The 20,076-nt window shown below is 41.0% G+C and overlaps 1 protein-coding gene across 1 annotated transcript; it reads left to right on the plus strand.

Annotated features, from left to right (window-relative positions):
* The first annotated feature begins 2 nt into the window (after positions 1-2).
* LOC115019917 (thrombospondin-2-like) lies at positions 3-15,461 on the plus strand. The gene is given in 23 exon segments (XM_029449630.1): positions 3-21; positions 24-64; positions 66-305; positions 767-851; positions 2,986-3,185; positions 4,566-4,706; positions 4,792-4,885; positions 5,276-5,446; positions 6,247-6,423; positions 6,775-6,948; positions 7,589-7,716; positions 7,812-7,964; positions 9,176-9,394; positions 9,489-9,596; positions 9,685-9,844; positions 9,943-10,061; positions 10,141-10,375; positions 11,773-12,000; positions 12,126-12,397; positions 12,476-12,573; positions 12,804-12,943; positions 13,465-13,495; positions 13,830-15,461. Coding segments are annotated over 23 exon segments (3,222 nt in total). The 5' UTR covers positions 3-17; the 3' UTR covers positions 13,834-15,461.
* The last annotated feature ends 4,615 nt before the right edge of the window (positions 15,462-20,076 follow it).

Raw genomic sequence — 20,076 nt, forward strand, 5'->3', positions numbered from 1 at the left:
TTGGTTTGGAGAGCCTGATGGCCGGCGGCAGTTTGAGATTGTGTCCAATGGACGTGCCAACACTCTTGGACCTGGTTTACTGGGTGGACGGCTCCCAGAACGTGGTTTCATTCGAGGATGTGGACCTGTCTGACTCACAGTGGAAGAATATTCACACTTCATGTTCATGGGAAAATGCAAACCTGTTTGTGGGCTGCAGCCTGATCGACAGCTTCCTCCTGGATGAGCCTTTCTACGAGCACCTGCAGGCTGAGGGAAGCCGCATGTATGTTGCAAAGGGATCCACTCGGGAGAACCACTTCAGGGTAAGACAGAGACGTCGGCTTATGTGTAGCTAGACAAGGATTTCCCAGGATCTGGAAACGTTTTCTACTTCAGTCCTTTTTGTGACTTTTTTAGCTGTGCTGGGCGAGTTTAATGACCCTACAATATTTTGTCACCTCTCATAAATTACTACATTTGTAATAAAAGCTCATTTTAAACAACAGTTTTTCTGAAGTAGAGACAAGCATACTCCCTCTTCAAAGTGTGGCGGAGTGGCTCAGTGTTGCCCTGGTCTTCCTGTGTGGAAAGGACTCCACATTTAGACTCTAAATTGCCCCTTGTGTGTAAAATTGAGTGTGACGAGGTCAAGAGTGAAGGTGTTTGTCTGTTAGACTGTTTCCCAATGCATTACTCCTTGAAAAGGAGTAAAAGGGTATAGAAAAAAGAAATATGCCAAAGTAGCCAAAATATGAATAGAGACACATATTTTCTTTCCAAACAGGGCCTTCTGCAGAATGTGCGTTTCATCTTTGACACCGCAGTGGAAGACATCCTGCTGAGCAAAGACTGCGAGGTCACTAAACAAGGTGAGAGTGGATTTCTCTTTATGGTTTTCCACAAGGTTTTTAAACCAACATTCACCCAAAGGTTTCTGCCATTCTCGAGCAGTGGGAACCATTTCTATTTGTGTGATTTTCATAATCCAAATGATGAGTCATAATAATTATATTTGCTAACTGTTTGAAGCCCGATACCTTGCAGATGTGATTGGGAAACACATTCACATGCAATCCTCCAACCACTGTATCTGTGTTTTGTTAAGTATAAATCACAGCAACTTGCCAGACAAAACAGTTTAGCCAACTCAGTTGACTCCCTTTGTATGAATTTGTCTTTTTTTTTTTTTAGTGGGTCAAGAAACTTTCGGATTTCATATCTGATCTCCCATCATTACTTCATGTTTACGGAAACAGCAGTGTCGATGCAGTGGCTTGAGGTCGAGCAGTGTGCGTGGTGAACAAAAGGAGATACAGATGCTTACATTTATTTCCATTGGCAGTGGACTCGGGATAATGCCCTGGGAAAGAAAAGAGAAAAGAGAAAGTGAATGCTATACTGCAAAGCAGGGAGCTTCCACTTCCAGCTGCACACACACACACACACACACGCACACAACGCACACACACACACACACACACACACACACACACACACACACACACACAAACACACACAATGAAGTCATGAATTGGCTCTTTGGGTTGCTTTTCTCAGCTGAAGCTTTGCTCGCATAAGGGATAGTACCTTGTGATCTTCAGCTCACACAAAGAGAGGCTGCAACTAAACAGATAGTTAATCATCATTTACAACAAAACTGAAAGGTCACCGGATCTGGAAAAGGTCTCTTTGGTCCACTGTGACAAAGCAAATCCATATGCGGTGTGCATGTTTGTGCGTGACAGAGCAGTTGTTGCATTTCTGATGCCACAAGCAGTGTTGAATTCCAGCTGAGTGAGTTTATTTGTGTAACAAATGTCACCAAGGCCTGGAAGTTTTCTGCATGCCTGCTGGTACCAGTCAGGGTTCTGCCCTGGTAGCCAAAAGTCACTCATAAACCCGCTCAGCCCACACTCATAAAACCTGTCATGTTGGACATTAATGAGCAGTATTAAAACTACCCATGCTTTTTGGTCTTTTTTAAATTCCTTCCTCTATCTGCTTTGAGGAAAATGAGAGAATATCTATCAGGGATTGAAGTATGTGTAAATGCTTTCACAGACGACTTTGTGCGCGTTCACACGCACACACAGCATGAAGCCCTCCTGAGATCTGAATGAATCCAGCAGACTGAAAGGGAAAGAAAACATAGCACCGGCTACAGTGGGACATCATTGAGCAATTTGGACTACTTGATTTAGAGTCCCCGGTCTGCTATTAATCTTCACCAATTTACATTGCAAGATCCAAACCAGTTGCAGATATGTGCTGTGCTTTGGCTTCCACAGAGCTTTGATATGTGTCTTGTGTGTTTGTTTTTGCCATCACACAGCCATAAAGCTCCTCATGATATCACTGAAGTTCAGTAGTTTGAGATACAAGTCAGGGATATAAATTGAGGTAGTGTAAAAGACAGATTCTCATAATTTCATATGGTTTAATGCAAACTCCACCACAAGGGATTTTCACACACTTGAAAAGAGAGGATATCTCTAGTGCCTGTGCTTCGGATCAGCTGTAAGGACGAGACCATGAGCTTTCCAGGCTCCTCGTAAACCCATCTGTTAAGTTCATACTGGACTGGATACTCCACTTTTCTAAAAGGCTGTGAAGGTTTATGAAAACGGCGTGGTTTCTTATCACTCCAGGAACACCCAGATTTCTGCCATCCCCTCCCATCCTGCCACAGCCAACCCTTTCTGTCATCTCTGGTGGACACATTTACCGTCACCATTTCAAACAGATGCATTTGTCAAATCAAACCCACGCTGACCGAACATCTGTTTTGGGGAACACAATAAACATTGTAATCACTGCATTGTTGTGATCTTTTTGCCGTCTACAGGAAGACGGGAAATTGCTCCGTTCCCTAAACAGAGTCCTTGTGTTTCAATCATCATATCTCATCATCAACTATGTTTTCCATCACCCATGTTGCTCCTTAATTTGCTGTCTGGCTGTTGTTGCTTTTTGTCTTGATGTCTCTTTTTTTGCCACCTCCAGATGTTGCCAATATTGTGAGCGAGAGCACAGAAATTGTGGATGTGAGTCCCTCCATCACGACAAACATTATCGGCCAGAAGACAGACGATGTGGTGACAGATATGTGCGAGCGCTCTTGCGAGGAACTTAGCACCATGTTCCAGGAACTCAAAGGCCTGCGTTTTGTCGTCAGCAACCTAATTGATGGCTTGCAAAAAGTGGTAAGTATTAAAAGTGACATAGTGTAAATCATTGTGTTTGTGTTAGACAAGCTACTGCCCTTTCACTGTGCTTTACATGCCAATTTCAGTGATGAATGGGAAATTGGCAAAATCTGTTTCTGTGCGAGGGAAGAAAAACTTCAGAGAAAATTGACATTTTAGGAAAACAAATTATACAATCCTCAGTGTGGTAGCCAGGAGGTAAGAGGTTTGAATTAGGTTACTAGGTAACCTACATTGGTTTGAAAGAGTCTGGACAGTAACAGTAAGTAGCTGCAGGACTGTTTATAGAGTCGCCTGTGATAGCTGAACCCGTTTGACTCCTGCTATCTGTGGCAGCGTGAGTCAGACAGATTTTATGACATGTTACATGTGGATATAGGAAGTGTTCCCCTGGCAGCGATGGGGTCCAGTCTAATGTCTGGCTGTGTTTAAACAGCCCATGTGTTTCCTCTGGGAGCCTCCCAGCAATAAGAGAGTCTGGGCATAAACCTTGGGAGAAAAAAATCCCGGCTGGGATGAGAAGGGTCCCTGAGGCTCTTCCAGACCAAGTGGTGTCTGAGATTCTAGTGCTGCACGCTGCTGCCTCCCTTTTCAATGGGAGGATGCACACGCACACACACACACACACACACACACACACACACACACACACACACACACACACACACAAGCACACACGCACGCACACACACACTTTTGGCAGTAGTTTATCATTTGACAGCTCCCAAGTGTTCAGGACTCCAGCCAGAGATCCCCTGGTCTCCAATTAGGTTAGAGATTACAATGTGCATAGCTAAGCAACACTTTTCAATGGGATTTCTTGAAACATTAGAGATATAAAGACATGCTGTTTGCAACTTTGAGTAATAAAAAGCACATTTTTAAATGAATATTTTCTTGTTGATACAATGGCGTAGCATTTTTGTGTAGATGTGCTTTTTTGAGTTAAGTTTTCTCTAAGTCTCTTTTCCCTCATGAGGCGAGTCTGAAAGATGTTTCATAATGATATGAAGGTGTCCACCTCAAATTATGAACTAGAGAGGGACAGATAGGGTCATTTGGCCGGTAATTATTATAATATGGGTAGTTGTGTTTCTCAGAGAGTAATGTTTGTGCTTTAACTTGACTGGTTTTCAACAAAAGTAATCTTACTTAAGTGAGAAACAGTACTTCTACTGGAACATGATGCACTATTCCTCTTTCCACCTGGTGAAAAGTAACCACACATGTGCTCTCCTAATAGAATCAGCGTGTCAGCAGGTGGAGGCGATACGTTCACATGCTTTATGGAATGTACACCTTTATCATGAGTGTGCCCTAATCGTTTCTGACTGATCTCCTTTCTGACTGCAAATCTGTCTGTCGTTGTATGTTAAGACAGAGGAGAACACGGTCATGAAGGAGGCCCTTGGGAAGATGAAGAAGGAGAAAGAGAAAAACATGTGCTGGCAGGATGGGCGCCTCTTCGAAGATAAGGAAGACTGGGTTGTAGACAGCTGCACCAAGTGTTCCTGCCAGGTAGTGCTAAGTCATATGGAAATATGGACAGATTTACTGTGAATATCAATGACCCTAATACATCTGTATAATTCATTGATGGCAGGAGTCCAAGATCGTGTGTCACCAAATTACATGCCCCCCAGTGGCTTGTGCCAGCCCATCATTTATCGACGGCGAGTGCTGCCCCGTGTGTTTGCGTAAGTAGTCGGAACCTCCTATTAGCCGTTGCGCCCAGCATATAAACACAATTATAAGCACATGAAGTTGCAATAGCAAGCAGGGTATTTTAGGTTATTGGTTCAATATGCCGTAAAAACAACATTCCACACGTATTAAAGTTTAATACCACAGGACTCTGTCTGTCTCTGTGAGCGACCCACATATTTATAGGTCAAAATATAAGACACTCAGAGTGGCTACTGTGGGTTTTTCAGATGAGCTCATGTGATAAACAGGCATACAAAATTAAAACAGTGCAGTCATGATCCTTTGCTAGTACTTTTATTATTCTGTTTTAACATTCAGGAGAGTGTTTGTGCAAAATTTAAGGAATATATACATTGACTTTATGCTTTTACTTCTTCCAGCTCAAACCAGCGATGATGGCTGGTCCCTCTGGTCAGAGTGGACAGAGTGCACAGTCACCTGCGGGACAGGAACTCAACAGAGGGGTCGGTCATGTGATGCAACAAGCAACCCCTGCACCGGAGCTTCTATTCAGACCCGCAAGTGCAGCCTGAGCAGATGTGACAGCCGTGGTGAGGATGTTTTTTAAACTCTCCTGTCACTCAGTTTTCATTCAAATAAATGGCATCCAGTAGTAACCCCCTTAGTGCTGTGATATTATCTTGATCAAAGTATGCATCTGCCATTGCCACAACTACATAATAATCTAAAAGAAATAGCAGTAAGACTTGTGGGAGGGAGGAACGTGATGGAACTGGGGAAAAACTGAGTTAAATATGAGATCCCCAAAAGTGCAAAAAGACAGAGTTAACGCCTCCATAAATGTGTTGAAATTGGATGCAGTGAATCCCAGTGAAGAGCTGGATTGCATGGTCGGGTTGCAGGGTGTGGCCAGTCAAAGTTAATTCCAAATAAATCACTGGCTGAGAGGGTGCTCCACAGTGCAATGACTCACTACCGCCTGCCATGCCAAAAAATATTGAATTTGAATGAATTTGATCATTAGATGTCCACGACTATATAGAGGTGGATGCCAAAGCTGAAAAAGAGTGTGTTTGGTCAATTGTGGGATTAGCTTGTGTTATTACTTGCAGCTAACATTACACTGCATCTGTGTGAGTGACTGAATCAGTCTAACCACTGGAGGATAGTTTACCCACAAAGACATAAATAATGGAGCAAGCATCTCAGAACATTTTTGAAAGTCAGCCATCGTCGCCAGAATCACATAATGTTTACTTGTAGAAAATGTGCTGGCCATTTTGCTTTGCTTTTGCAAATTATACACGTCTGTAACTATTTGACTGAGTGGAAATCTAGAGGATAATACGTGACATGTGTCTGATTGATATGTTTGATGTTTGATACCCAGTTCGCCAGGACGGAGGGTGGAGTTTGTGGTCGCCGTGGTCGTCCTGCTCAGTGACCTGTGGAGAAGGACAGATAACCAGGATACGACACTGCAACGCTCCTGTTCCACAACTGGGGGGTACAGACTGCGAGGGAAATGGGAGAGAGACTCAGCGTTGCACTGCCAAGCCCTGTCCAAGTGAGTATTTCAGCCTGTTGACTCAAAAGCAGCATCTCTATTACAGCAGCATCCGTGTGGAAGAACCAGACTTTCTTGAGCCTCATGGCTCCCCAAGGCAACATTCCCCATGTGCTGTGGACTGGCTTCCTTTCTGTCATTCAGGAAACGTTGAGTCAAATCAGCGCAATATGTTTTCTCTTGTAGTATTAAGTTCCAGGTGTCTGACTCTCTGGCTGCTTTGTCAAATTTGCAGACTTTAAATTTTGACTTACTTTTATTTAGAAAGAAAGAGTTTTGTGGATATTTGTGGAAATAAATGCTTTACTTTGAAAAATTCACTCCTTAACATCTATCTCCAAATTTTTTTAGTTGATGGTGGTTGGGGTCCTTGGTCTCCATGGGCAACCTGTTCAGCAACATGCAATGGGGGAGTCAAAAGTCGGACGCGTGTGTGCAACAGCCCTCAACCTCAGTACAGCGGCAAGAACTGTATCGGGGAGGCTAACGACAGTGACAGCTGTAACAAAAAACACTGTCCTATTGGTGAGCACCAGTCACTCTACATTAGCCATGCAAACTACAAGCTCTAGGGATGGCAATGTCTGTCAGTCCACAACTTCGGTCCAGACAGAAATATCTCAACAGCTATTGGATAGATTGCATTTGTCCAGACATTTAGGCTTCCCAGAGGATGTATCCTTCTGACTTTTACTCTAGTGACATTTGTAGTTTTGAGTGCAAAAGGAATGGCATTGCCATAGGCTTCGGCTGTTCTTTGTGTTTAGCATGCTAACACAGTAAACTAACATGCTGTAAATGGTAATCATTATACCTGCTAAACACCAACATGTTAGCTATTGTACATTTATTAGCATGCTAACATTAGCTTTAAGCCCAAAGCACCGCTGCGCCTAAGTAGCTAGCTAGTATGTCTGAAGACTGTTGGCCTTGTTACTTGAAGAAGAATGCATCCTCTTTAAAAAATAATAATAATAATAAAAAACATTCTCACTTACTCCCCGAAGAGAAAGTAGCGGCTGCACTGCTTTTGGAAAGAGATATTGAATATTTCATGTAACATCAAAAACCAGCACAAATAAAAGTTGAAGCATTTGGAGAGACACCATACAGATATGTTTTAAATCAATATACCTTGTTTGTGCCCATTCTTGTCGTCTTGCAGATGGCTGTCTGTCTAATCCCTGCTTTGGGGGAGTAGATTGCAACAGCTCTCCAGATGGATCCTGGGAGTGCGGCCCATGCCCTGCTGGTTTCCGTGGAAATGGTACCCACTGTGAAGACATCAATGAGGTAAAACTTCCTCTTTTTCTCATGTGCATGAAGCAGACTTCATTCATGTAATTATTTCTCTTCATTTTGCTAATACTTTTCATTCCCTTTGCCAGTGTGACATGGTGTCTGACGTTTGCTACAAAGTGAGTGGATTGCAGCGCTGCGTCAACACAGATCCAGGTTTCCACTGTCTGCCCTGTCCGATGCGTTACAAGGGCACCCAGCCTTTCGGTATGGGTGTGGAGGCTGCCAAGAAGAATAAACAGGTGCGTTGAAGTTGCTCTCATTCAATGCCAATAACAAATTATTGATTGGATGCAAACAGGAGTAGCATTTGAAGTGAGAACAAAAAGCAGTTAAGTACAATGTGGGCCTTATACTCCAGGCTAGGTTTTCAAAAGCAGCTGTGTGGATTGTTGTATGTCAGATCCAAATTTATGAATGATGGAAGCACCAGCTTGGCTGATTTATAAGCCTTATTCTTGCAGTGAGAGTGTTTATACAGCGTTAGAGGGGAGGCCACCTCACCTTGACCCAGTATCAGCAAGCAGAAGGAGAGGGAGGAGAGCTGGGCAACTCTTAACAACAAACATATGTTACACATCTCTGTTACTTTCATTAGAAGATCAGAGGCGGATTGAAACTGTATTTTTTACTGTATATGTTGAACAGATCAGTGCTATTATTCAGGCAAAATGATGTGAAGTTTTTTCTTGACTTTGGCTCTTCCTGCTAGATCTTTAAAACAGCTCAGTATTTCTACTCCTGTCATAACTGCTAAATTGTAGCTGTATCACAGGTAGTACTTGATTGGAACACACTTTTCTGTTCCCTTGTGATCATTGAATTCACAGATTCTCTGGAAAACTCCCTTGCATTATATCCCTTGTGGATATTTGGATACTCTTTGTCCTCTGCAGCTGCTTGTCTTTGATATGATGCCCCAATTTGACAAATGTATATGGTAAAAGGGGAATTGTCTCATAGCTTGCATTTCACAGTTTTGATCAAAGGCCTGTCCTTGCTGTCACTCTCTGCTCTATGAGCTCATGGAGTGGCATCCAGAGTGCAGTGATGTTCATCCTCTGGTAATGAGTGGCAGCTGTGAACAGCTTGTGCTGCAATAAAGGGGCAACAGTGGGTCTTAGTGGGATGTATGATGCATTAAGTGATATTTTATATAATCAACTGTGCCCAGAAGAGCCACGCACTTTGGCTTTGTCCAAAATCTCTTCCTTAATCCGTCACTTTGATTCGGAGTCGCCCTCACTTTTGAGTGGTCTTCCAAAGAGAAAGTTACAAGTAGTACTGGTACGATAAGTACTCTTGACTTGAACTTGTCAGCAAAAAAACATTTAAAAACACTGATCATCTTTCTTTCTTTTTTATGGAAGATCACATCCAGTGCCCTTGATGTTGGATAAGGTCTATGGTAAATCTCATAAAACAGTTCCACATCCCCTGTTTTCTTCTGTAGGTGTGTGAACCAGAGAACCCATGCAAGGACAAAACCCACAACTGTCACAAATATGCCGAATGCATCTACATCAGCCACTTCAGTGACCCTATGTACAAGTGTGAGTGCAGGACCGGTTACGCTGGAGATGGCTTCATTTGTGGAGAAGACTCGGACTTGGATGGCTGGCCCAATCAGAACCTTGTGTGTGGTGCCAACGCCACATATCACTGCAAGAAGGTATTTTATTGAACTCCATCACCTTATTTGATGAAGCCTTTACTGCAGTGATTATAAACTAAAGTATCTGTAAAATGTCCCACTATTATTTCAGGACAACTGCCCCAGCCTTCCCAACTCTGGGCAAGAAGACTTTGACAAAGACGGTCAAGGAGATGCTTGTGACAAGGATGACGACAATGATGGAATTATTGACGAGAGGGTATGAGAGTTTTTAACACATTTTATTTCTATGATCAGATTCATGATACTTAAAGAATTCCCTAACAGCTATGTACTATCCGCCACAGGACAACTGCCCCCTCCTTTACAATCCTCGTCAGTTTGACTTTGACAAGGATGAAGTTGGCGACCGCTGTGATAACTGTCCCTATGAACACAACCCTGCTCAAATAGACACCGACCACAACGGAGAAGGGGACGCCTGCGCCATAGACATTGATGGAGATGGTAAACAGATAAAATCAGTGCATCTAGGGAAGCTTATTGTTATATTTCTAACCTAAATAGAAAGAGGGAAAATGTCATCAACTTACCTTTTTCCTCAGAAATTCTGAATGAGGTTGACAACTGCCCCTATGTGTACAACACTGAGCAGAAGGACACTGACATGGATGGAGTTGGTGACCAGTGTGACAACTGTCCATTGTTGCACAACCCTGACCAGGTACATTATCACATTGCATACAATGACACTTTACAGTAGGTAGAGGAAGTGTTAACCTCTGTCTGCATTTATCCAACAGACTGACGTAGACAATGACCTGGTTGGAGATCAGTGTGACAATAACCAGGACATCGATGAAGACGGCCATCAGAACAACCTGGACAACTGTCCCTATGTGGCCAACTCCAACCAGGTTGACCATGACAAGGATGGCAAAGGAGACGCATGTGACTATGATGATGATGATGATGGTATACCTGACGACAGGGACAACTGCAGACTGACACCCAACACAGACCAGCTGGACTCTGATGGTGAGGATGTAACTTTTAAAGGGTTAAAAGGTTGCACCGTAGAGTGCATGCCATGTGATTTTGATTCCTGTGTGAATCCAGCTTTTGATGTTTTGCACTGATATATGTTTAATGCAGCAATGCAGAAATGGCAGCACAAAGGGTTTTGAAATGTTCCTACTTAACTACAAATGAATTGTATTAACATTTGCCTTAGCCAATAACAGCTAACTTTAAAGGGACAGTACAGCCCAAAATTGCCTGTAGTGCTTTTTATCAATCTACATTGTTTAGATGTGAGTAACCGAGAGTTGGAGAAATCGGGCGTAGAGATTTCTGCCTTCTTTCGAATATATTGGAACTTGCACTTGGCTTGTGGTGCCCAAAGAGATGGTGGTGCACTTGTTGTATATATACTGTACTTGCAAATACTTGCTGCAGGCTTGAAAAGGTTTGATGCAGCTATATTTTCTTATTTTATTTGTTACTTTCTTGCAAATATTACATAGTAAATGATGACATAAAGATACAGTATGACACATTGAGATTGAAAGTTGATTGACAAAATAACCTCACCACAAGGTCCACTCAGTAGCCGTTGGAGCTTTGGCTGCACTCAGACTTTGTACTCATTACTCAGTGATGTTCACATTTAGCTTCAGTATGCCTTCTACCAGATGTTTTCATAGTCAGCAATTAGCTCCACTGCAGCAGGTGTGAAATATGGTGACTGTGGAAAGAGTCAACGGCCCGGTTGGCACGATTGATGTCATTCTGCATGACTTCAGCCAGGCTGTGAAGTTTTTATTTCCTTCAGGCTTTGCTTGTGATTAATCCACAGTGGCCAATTTAAGCAGGGTTACCTGGAGTTTGTACAGCTGTCTGTAACTGGAAACAGACCTCGAAGGAGGAAGGCCCTGGACACTGGTGCTTTCACAGCTCATCAGATAGTGTTTATTTGATAGGATCGTTTTAGCCCCATTTGCAATAACACATCTGATGACAGAATCAGCTAGCTACTTCCACGCAGTGGCCTTCATTATCCACTGGTGTGTCCTTTCCACTGTAAGCTCCTGGCCTGTAATCTGGCTCCAATAGCCTTCAAGCTTCAGATGGTTACAAGTATCAGTGGAAGTTGTCACAGCATGAAAAGATGGCTGATTTGCCTTAGTAGACTTGGCAAATGTATTATAGCCAGTTTCCTGCGAGGAATTGCTTTTTTCCCCATTTAGTTTTAATATTAACTTGGAGGAGCTCCTCAGTACTCATAGCATTGGCATTTTTTGTTATGATACTCACATTAGCTGCCATAGAGATTTTCCCATCTGTGGAAAAATCGGAAAAAATGTAATATAAATCATGCATGTCTAATTTAAATTAGGTCAAACTAATTTATTTGATGTCTTTTTTTTGAGCAGGCGATGGAAGAGGGGATGTCTGCAAAGATGACTTTGACAACGACAATATTCCAGATATTATTGACGTGTGTCCGGAGAACAATGCCATCAGTTTCACAGACTTCAGGAAGTTCCAGATGGTCCACTTGGATCCTAAGGGAACCACTCAAATCGATCCCAACTGGGTGGTCAGACACCAGGGCAAAGAGCTGGTTCAGACTGCCAACTCTGACCCAGGCATTGCAGTTGGTGAGCGGCCCACATATGTTTACTCTCCAACAACCATTTCATGTGCTGCTCTTTAACAGATTTGATACTCCATTTGACTGTACAGCTCAAAGATTGAGCTTCATGCTTCTGTCACACAATCACAGGTTTTGATGAGTTCAATGCTGTGGACTTCAGTGGAACAATGTACGTGAACACGGACAGAGATGATGACTATGCAGGCTTTGTGTTCGGCTACCAGTCGAGTGGCCGTTTTTATGTCGTGATGTGGAAGCAGATCACGCAGACTTACTGGGAGGACAAGCCCTCCAAGGCCTTCGGCATCTCTGGCGTTTCACTCAAAGTCGTCAACTCGACCACTGGCACTGGTGAAAACCTCAGGAATGCTTTGTGGCACACGGGCAACACTGCTGGACAGGTGGGCTGCAGTCTTAATGCTTTTTGGTCTGTTTTAAAGACTGAAGCAGTATTAAGTGTTGTTAACTGTTTTGCATAGGTGCGGACTCTGTGGCATGATCCCAAAAACATTGGTTGGAAGGATTACACAGCTTACAGGTGGCATCTCATCCACAGACCAAAGACTGGGTTTATAAGGTGAGAAAAAAAGTTTAACCAAAACAGGAACACCTATTGTTTTTCTGTCTCAATGATAGACAACTTTGATTGCAGTACACAACTGAACTATAGGATGTGTTTTAGTCTTTTTATTTAATCACTCTTATCCCTCTACTGCAGTTTATCTGTAGTTCATAGTATACCGTACATTGGTAATCATCATAATCTCAACACATTCACAAATGTATGTCTGTTCTGTATTTTTGCAGGGTTGTGGTCTATGAAGGTAAACAGATCATGGCTGACTCAGGACCAGTTTATGACAAGACGTTTGCCGGAGGAAGGTTAGGCTTGTTTGTCTTCTCACAAGAGCTGGTGTTCTTCTCCGACCTCAAGTATGAGTGCAGAGGTTAGTACAAACACTTTGATTATTTTGAAGTCCTAACCATACATTTTTTTATTTTCTTATAGAAATATTGACGTGTGTTTATGTGTGTGCATGAATGACATTAAATTTCAAAAACCAAAACTTTGAAAACCACCACATTCGACAGCTATGTCTACTAAATCTCACACACCTACGTTAATGCATTACGGGATACCTTATACCAAACGTTTCACATACACTTGAAAATAGATATTTTTTAACCACAACCTTAGCAGACTGATAATAGCAATATGTAGAATTAGTTTTGATTTGTTTGTTTGCTGTTTTGAGCACAAAAAAATAAAGAATTCTAAATCATTTGTAATTAATTGCATTGAAGGATTCACACTGTAATATCCACATTTGTACATGTTTGGGAGCTTTTCACAACTCAATAATATGTCGATACATACAGTACAAAGATCAGAAAGTGGAGGAGAAAACCCTCTCCACCTTTGTATCATGTGGGTATTTAAATGTTCAACATCTTTTTCAAACCTCAGATAAGCCGGAGTTGCCAACAGTGTTCACAAGGTAATGAAAGGAGGGGTTATGTGTTGTGTGTTGGCTGAAGCAAAAATTGAATGGTCACGCTGTGTTTCTGCTTGTCAGCTTGCCTACGTACAATGCCCCAGATGCATTGTGAAAGACCTTGCGTGTTGGTCCAAGGATCTTCTGTTGGAAAATGAGGCTGCAGCCTTTTCACAATCACAGCCACAGTTATTTAAGACACGCTTCTTTTTTTCCCCACACAGTGCTCATGTTGTTTCTGCACTCTGGCACTTTGACTGTGTGAATCTCGTTATGTGTCCTAGTTTTGATTATAAATGTGGCGGTAATGGAAGCTATTTTCTCAATCTTTCCACAGATAACTGAATCAAGTCTGATAGAAAAAAACATCAGAAGGCAAAAAAGACAAGAATCTCTTAAAGTAAACATCACGTCATCGCTAAATCCAAATGAGACTTTCCATACTTCTCCATGATTTGCCTTAATCCATCCACTGGAGAGGAAACCATGGCCGATTTCAGTTGAAACAAATCAATTTATACATTTCTCAAGCTTGGAAAGAAGAACTGGTGAGATTGGACGAGTTTATTTGGGGGAAAAAGCAGATTATCTAATTATAACTAGTGTACCTATGTCTACATTTTAAAGGGTTCATTGTACAACCACCTACATGCTGTTTATGCTTTCCTACAGTTTCTTGTAACTTGTAAGTGACTTGGTCGGTATCTTTAATACAGTCTGTTTGGTATTAAGAGGCTCAGTCATGGCTAATCCTACAGTGTTTGACAAACATAAACTGTAACCAAAGCATAATCATTTAGCCGTCTCAACTACATTCCTATTTATCCTCATTCTTTTCATCCTGAATGTGTTTTCTATTTTATGGAGAATGATTTAAATAAGCCATTTTAGTAAATGCCAAAGATGTTTATACTAAGTCTGTATTATAATTCTTTTTTGTAAATTATTTATGCTCTGCTTGTTCTGTTTGTTTGCCTTTTTTTGCATTTGAGTTTGTAAATAATTATTTATTTGTTTACACTGACAAAACGCATAATTGAATATCACAAACATCAAGATAACACCCTATAGTTTCGCAAGATTTGTAGTATTGCCATGCATTTCCTTTACTTGTTAGTTTTTCTAATATTTTACATAAACTGTAGCGTAAAGCTTTGGAGATGATAAACTTCAGCTGCTTTTCAGTAATCATCATACATAAACGCAGCATGTGTTTATGTATGTGACAGTTGCTGCCAGAGGAATTCTGGTAGTATGTGTATGTTACAAAAAGCTACTGTTTATTTTCTTGGCTGTCCAGACGGGGCCTCATTGTCCTCAAAGTGATATATCACGTTGGTACACTTGGAACATGTTTTAGTGCTCATACTCTATGTCTATAGGAGCTTATAAATGACCATCACCAAACTTGGACTGAAAATTGGGCTACTGGCACTGTAGCAAGCCCCCTTTTCGTATTCGATATTGAAACACTGTAACACGTCTACAAAGAAAAGTAGATAAAGGTTTCAAAATCTGTTTTAAAGGTAGTGAGATTAATAGATGTGCCTGTTTCCTGGTAAATCTAATGTACCAAGCACCAAGTGATATATCACATCAACAACTGAGAGTCATGAAGATCAAATACAGTACAAATATTTTATACAAATTACTTTTTCATTCATATGTTAGTCACAAGTATCACTTATGGATGTTTTGAAGCTTTACAGTGTTGGTTGAAATGGAATCCAGATGAAGGTCTCTGAAAACAAAGTGTGACTGTGTGCCTGTATAGTGTGTACAACATTGTTGTCATGAGTCTGTATAGCAGCCGTGTTTTCCATGTTTGGTTTCCATCTTGTTCATTTTGTTGAGAGTTTGCAATGCACAAAATGTAAATGTTTTTTTTGTATTCTCGTGTTGTTAGATTTACATTTTCTACAAACAGTGTAAGATTGTTCTGTTTCATAAATAAATCTCTTGTACACCATTTTGTTGTTTTCATACATGAGGACAGTTATCCCATATTCGTACTATCGAAATAATGCTGTTTAACCAACATTACACAAAAACTATGAAAGACTAGCGAAATAAATGTTAAAGCATAAGGCTACAAAATTCATAAAAAGACTTTAAGAATTGTGTCTTGCATTACTTTCTGACTTCCCTATTTTGTCTCAGCACCAAACTAATTTGTTCCTACTGAAGATGTAAATCTTGTAGATTCATTCTTTTTATTTAAAAAAAAATATAATAATCTCAGTAAACAGCTGGGCACTGTTTAGCAAATGTTACATAAACAGAAGTACATTTGTTTGGGACTATTTTCAGCGGTAATACACATTTCGTCAACTGAGAGTTATCAAGGTCTATCTGCACTTTGACCAGTTTTGAGAAAAACGCATTTGAAAATTCAACAGTTCATAACGTGGACACTATAAAACCAATTCCAACCAATTTTGATACATCACATGCTACATAATAGGTAGTGAAAAAAACTGCTAAAACTCTAACTTCAATTCTAAGAAAGGTGTGATCAAACATGTAGTTCATTTAACTATTTATTTCATTATTTTCTAATGTGCCTCCATCTTGTCCTTTGAAATGTATATCAGCTCTGATCCATGTGTGGGATGAACTCTATCTAGAACATAATCATGCAACAATAGATGACAGAACAGTCCATTTCCTCTAAAAGTCAAGTAAAATTAAAATTGAACATTTGCTTTACCTCAACAGAGGTCTTTGTGATAATGTACCATTAGGTTTGCAGAATATTACGGTTAAGAGAGATACATTTGTCTGTGGCTTTTGCACCAGAACATCTGTCTCAAAGAGCGGAAACCAGAAAGTGAAGGGGTTAAGTAAATGATGGTGAGGCCAGGAAAGAAATGCTCTATTAGGGAAAATGGGGAAGTCAAAACCTTGCTCTCGTAGGTCTGTGGCAGAGATATTTGGGTTGAGGATCTAGGAATTGTCCACGTGGCACACACCAAAGACTGGCTATATGGGTCTGGCACTGGTGACTGTTTTCAAGCCCAGAGCACGTTCCAGGGTGGTTCATACAAGTTTGCCAGAGGATGACAGTGTGTGACACACTAAACCAGCATTTTCTGCTGATGCGAGTATTTTGCAATAAGCAAGCATTATGAAAGGATGAATAACCTCAAGCAAACTGGCTGCAATTAACTGAAAGGCGATCAAGAAAAGTTTAGGTTTTTAACAAAGGAAGTGTGCAAGGTGAGCGGTCTGGAACGAGTTCTTGGAGGTACGGATGTGGAGCTCTGCACCATGTTGTCAGTTTTAACCGCACAGAGACACACAGAAAACCGAGCTCAGATATGGAAGCTTCTTATTCAAATGCAGCTTAATAAGAGAACTGCTCTGGATGTTCTTCTTCAGTCACAGAGGCGTGAAAGACCAGCGTGTCCAATAGTGGGCTACTGTAACTATAGACACTATTCTACTCACTGACTTTCTGTACCAACTCCACTTCCTCCTCGCTCTTTCCTCTATGCCCGCTCATATCATCTGCTAATGTGAAAATAAATGAGCCCAGAGAAGTGGAGGAAGATAAAGTCAGAACCTGGTCGAAAACTATTATCTTTGTTAGAAAAGGAAAATAAGACATTCAGAAAACTTTTTTAAAGACATTGGGTTGATTGACCTTATGTTCTTACATTATAATGTTGATTTCTTCTTCTACAAATATTCTTGCCAAGAGTTATGTAGATGAGATTACAGATTCATACCACTTTCAAATATGTATGGTGTGAAGCTATGGCTCTAGTTTTGCCTATAGCTGAGCATAAATTGTAATCTTTGTATTTTTTGTAAGGATTAAAATAATCAGTGAGCTTCAGAGGTGCTGGTAGGTGGATTTTGTTACCTTTGTATTTGTAATATGAAAAATGTATGTAAATATAAACATTTGTTTCAAGTAAATTGAGATTATATAACTGCATACATGACATTTCTGAAATATTAAACAGTACTTTAATAATGCACTTCCATAAAGTTACCCCGCTAACATTGGCCACATTTTAAAAGAATGCTTAAAAGTGAAGCAGGTTTTTCTAGGCTTTAGACAGATCCCTCTTGAGCCACAGAAACATTATACAACTGTTTTCAAAGGCTTGATAATACTCTCTTTGAAATAGGTGGAGTGTCACTTTCAAAAAAGTACCACAACCATATGCTTAAACCACTGCTACCCAGTCTGGTGCATCAATGGAAACATGTTTGGTTTTTTTTAATCAAAAAGCAATAGTAGCTTTGACATTCAGCATTCAGTGTCCCACTGGCTCCTTTAATAAGTGAACCTATGTTGCTGCTGAACAAAGTGACTAAGGGGCTGCCAAGGGCAAGTGTGCAAGCAAAGAACTGGGTCTGTCATGTGAAATAAAGTAAGTCATTTATTTCAGGGCATAAGTTCCTCAAGTCACTGGAAAGAAATCCATGGTCCTTCTCTCTGCCAACCTTGGGGGCGCACACTCATTGCTCCCAGAAAACAGAGGTGCCAGAAGCGTTGGGCAGCAAGCTGAAGTCCTGCAGCACAGGGGCTCCAAGCTGTCTGCAGGAACCCAGCTCTTTGATATTAGTCATGAGTTTGAGATGCTTCACTTCAGATGCTTTAAAGGACTGACATCAGAGAGTGGTGCAACAGTCAAGAACTAAGAGGTAGAGAGAATTTTCAAGTGGAAAAGAAGGAAAAGAGAAAGTTTTCCCATGCAGCAGTAATTACACGTTTGGACATTGGCTCAAATCTAGGCTCGCTCTTGAGGGAAAACCAAATGAAACTGCAGTTTTCACAGAAAGTATACAAGTATGATCCCCAAAAAACGTCGATGGTGTCAGAGCGAGGCTTGTTTCCACTTAGCTTTGATGGCAATGGTGTGAAACTGGGAACAGATGCATTGGGTCTCATTAAATCAGGTTGTGAAGTCTTGACCTGGCAGTAACCTTGCGCAAAAACAAAGACAGACAGTGCCGATAGGTGAAGGCTCTCTAAAGTCTGTTTTATCAGCCTTAAAAAATAAACTCAGATCAAATACAGCCCTCATATCGTTTGGAAAGCAGAGGCAATCAAGATAGCTCTTACTTCTCTTACAGGATAAATCACCTGTCTTTTGATTGTAATGGTTTATCCAAGCGATGCAAGCGTCCATGAAATAGTTTAATATTTGGGAAGCTTTGTTGGCTGCGCATTGTAATTCTGTAGCCAAATCAACACAACAAGCGGTCATGTGTCACCAAACAAGCTTTAATCTTGGGCTGGACTGGCTATTTTAACTTCTTAAAATAACATGAAAGGTGCTCAAATCCCCAGAAAATCTGAACGATGAATCAAACTGATGTGTCTTTGAGCGAGACACAGCCCCCACCTACTGAAGACGTGCACTGTCCGGGTCACATAGAGGTCAAGCTGAACTATTGTGAAATGGGAAATAATCTGACATCACCACCAAAGATCACTCAGTTTGCTGAATGCACAGCTAAACACTACGTCTGAATGAGAGTTGAAATGCAAGAGTTTATGACAGACTCATAAGCTTCAGCTGGAAGCCAGACATGTTCCTCTGCCATGCTCAGTGATGGGTGCCGCAGTGTGTGCCGTCCGCTGGAGGCATGTGGAGGAGTGTCAAAGCTTCAGGCACACAGAAACACTTTTACACAGTCCAGACATCACGTTACACTCTACCTGCACCTGAAATAACAGTGAAGCCAAATCTACATGTTGCGGAATTGTCACAAGGCTTGGCCCGTTTGCTGAGAAAAATCAGTCACTAGTTATCAGTGAATTTAATCAGTAACAGTAACTACTAAGCATTTATATTCAGTATATAAACACTTCATAAACGGGTTATAACACATTGTAATATAGTTGTAATCACATATAAAGAAATACATGTTTAAGTGTTACTTCATGTATTTGTTAACAATTATTCTTGATGTCGGAAATAATAGTTTAACAAAAAATAGTCAACCTGTCGGATCGACACGACAGGAGATGAAGGCAGAGCCGCGTCTGCTCTTTATGAGTATGACTACAATGCTACAAGCTCCCCTCCCGTTTTTCACCAGTGGAAACAAGTGATCACACCATATCCTTTTACATCTCTGATGGCTTTTTCAGCCATGTTGCGCGCCGCTGTAATGGAACATCCACTCGTGAAAATGCACATGGGGAGCTGTTTGAAGATATCAGCCATTCTCTCCTGTCTTTCATTTTTCTTTTCTTTTTGTCATTTTCCCATTACAGAACTGCTGGAAAATGTTTTCCACTATTCATGCCAAAGTTGTTCATTTTTTAATAATCTTTGAAGATATGCAAATGAAATGAGTTTTTAGACATTTCATGATTTTCTTAACTTAGCAGCTGTGTGTACTTCAATGACTGAATTTCAATAATACCTTTGAGGAGATGAGGTAATATTGCTACAGTAATAATATGTGGGAGGACAGGTTCTGCATAAATACTTTAATCTTAGCTCTCAAAAAAATGCAAAGAAAACCTTCTGGAAACTTAATCAGTTCTGCCTTTAAGTGATAAGAACGTAGACAGCAGTTAAACTGACCTTAACATTTTCCATGTGTCCTCAATA

Source organism: Cottoperca gobio, chromosome 15 (assembly GCF_900634415.1).
Source record: "Cottoperca gobio chromosome 15, fCotGob3.1, whole genome shotgun sequence".
NCBI lineage: Eukaryota > Metazoa > Chordata > Actinopteri > Perciformes > Bovichtidae > Cottoperca > Cottoperca gobio.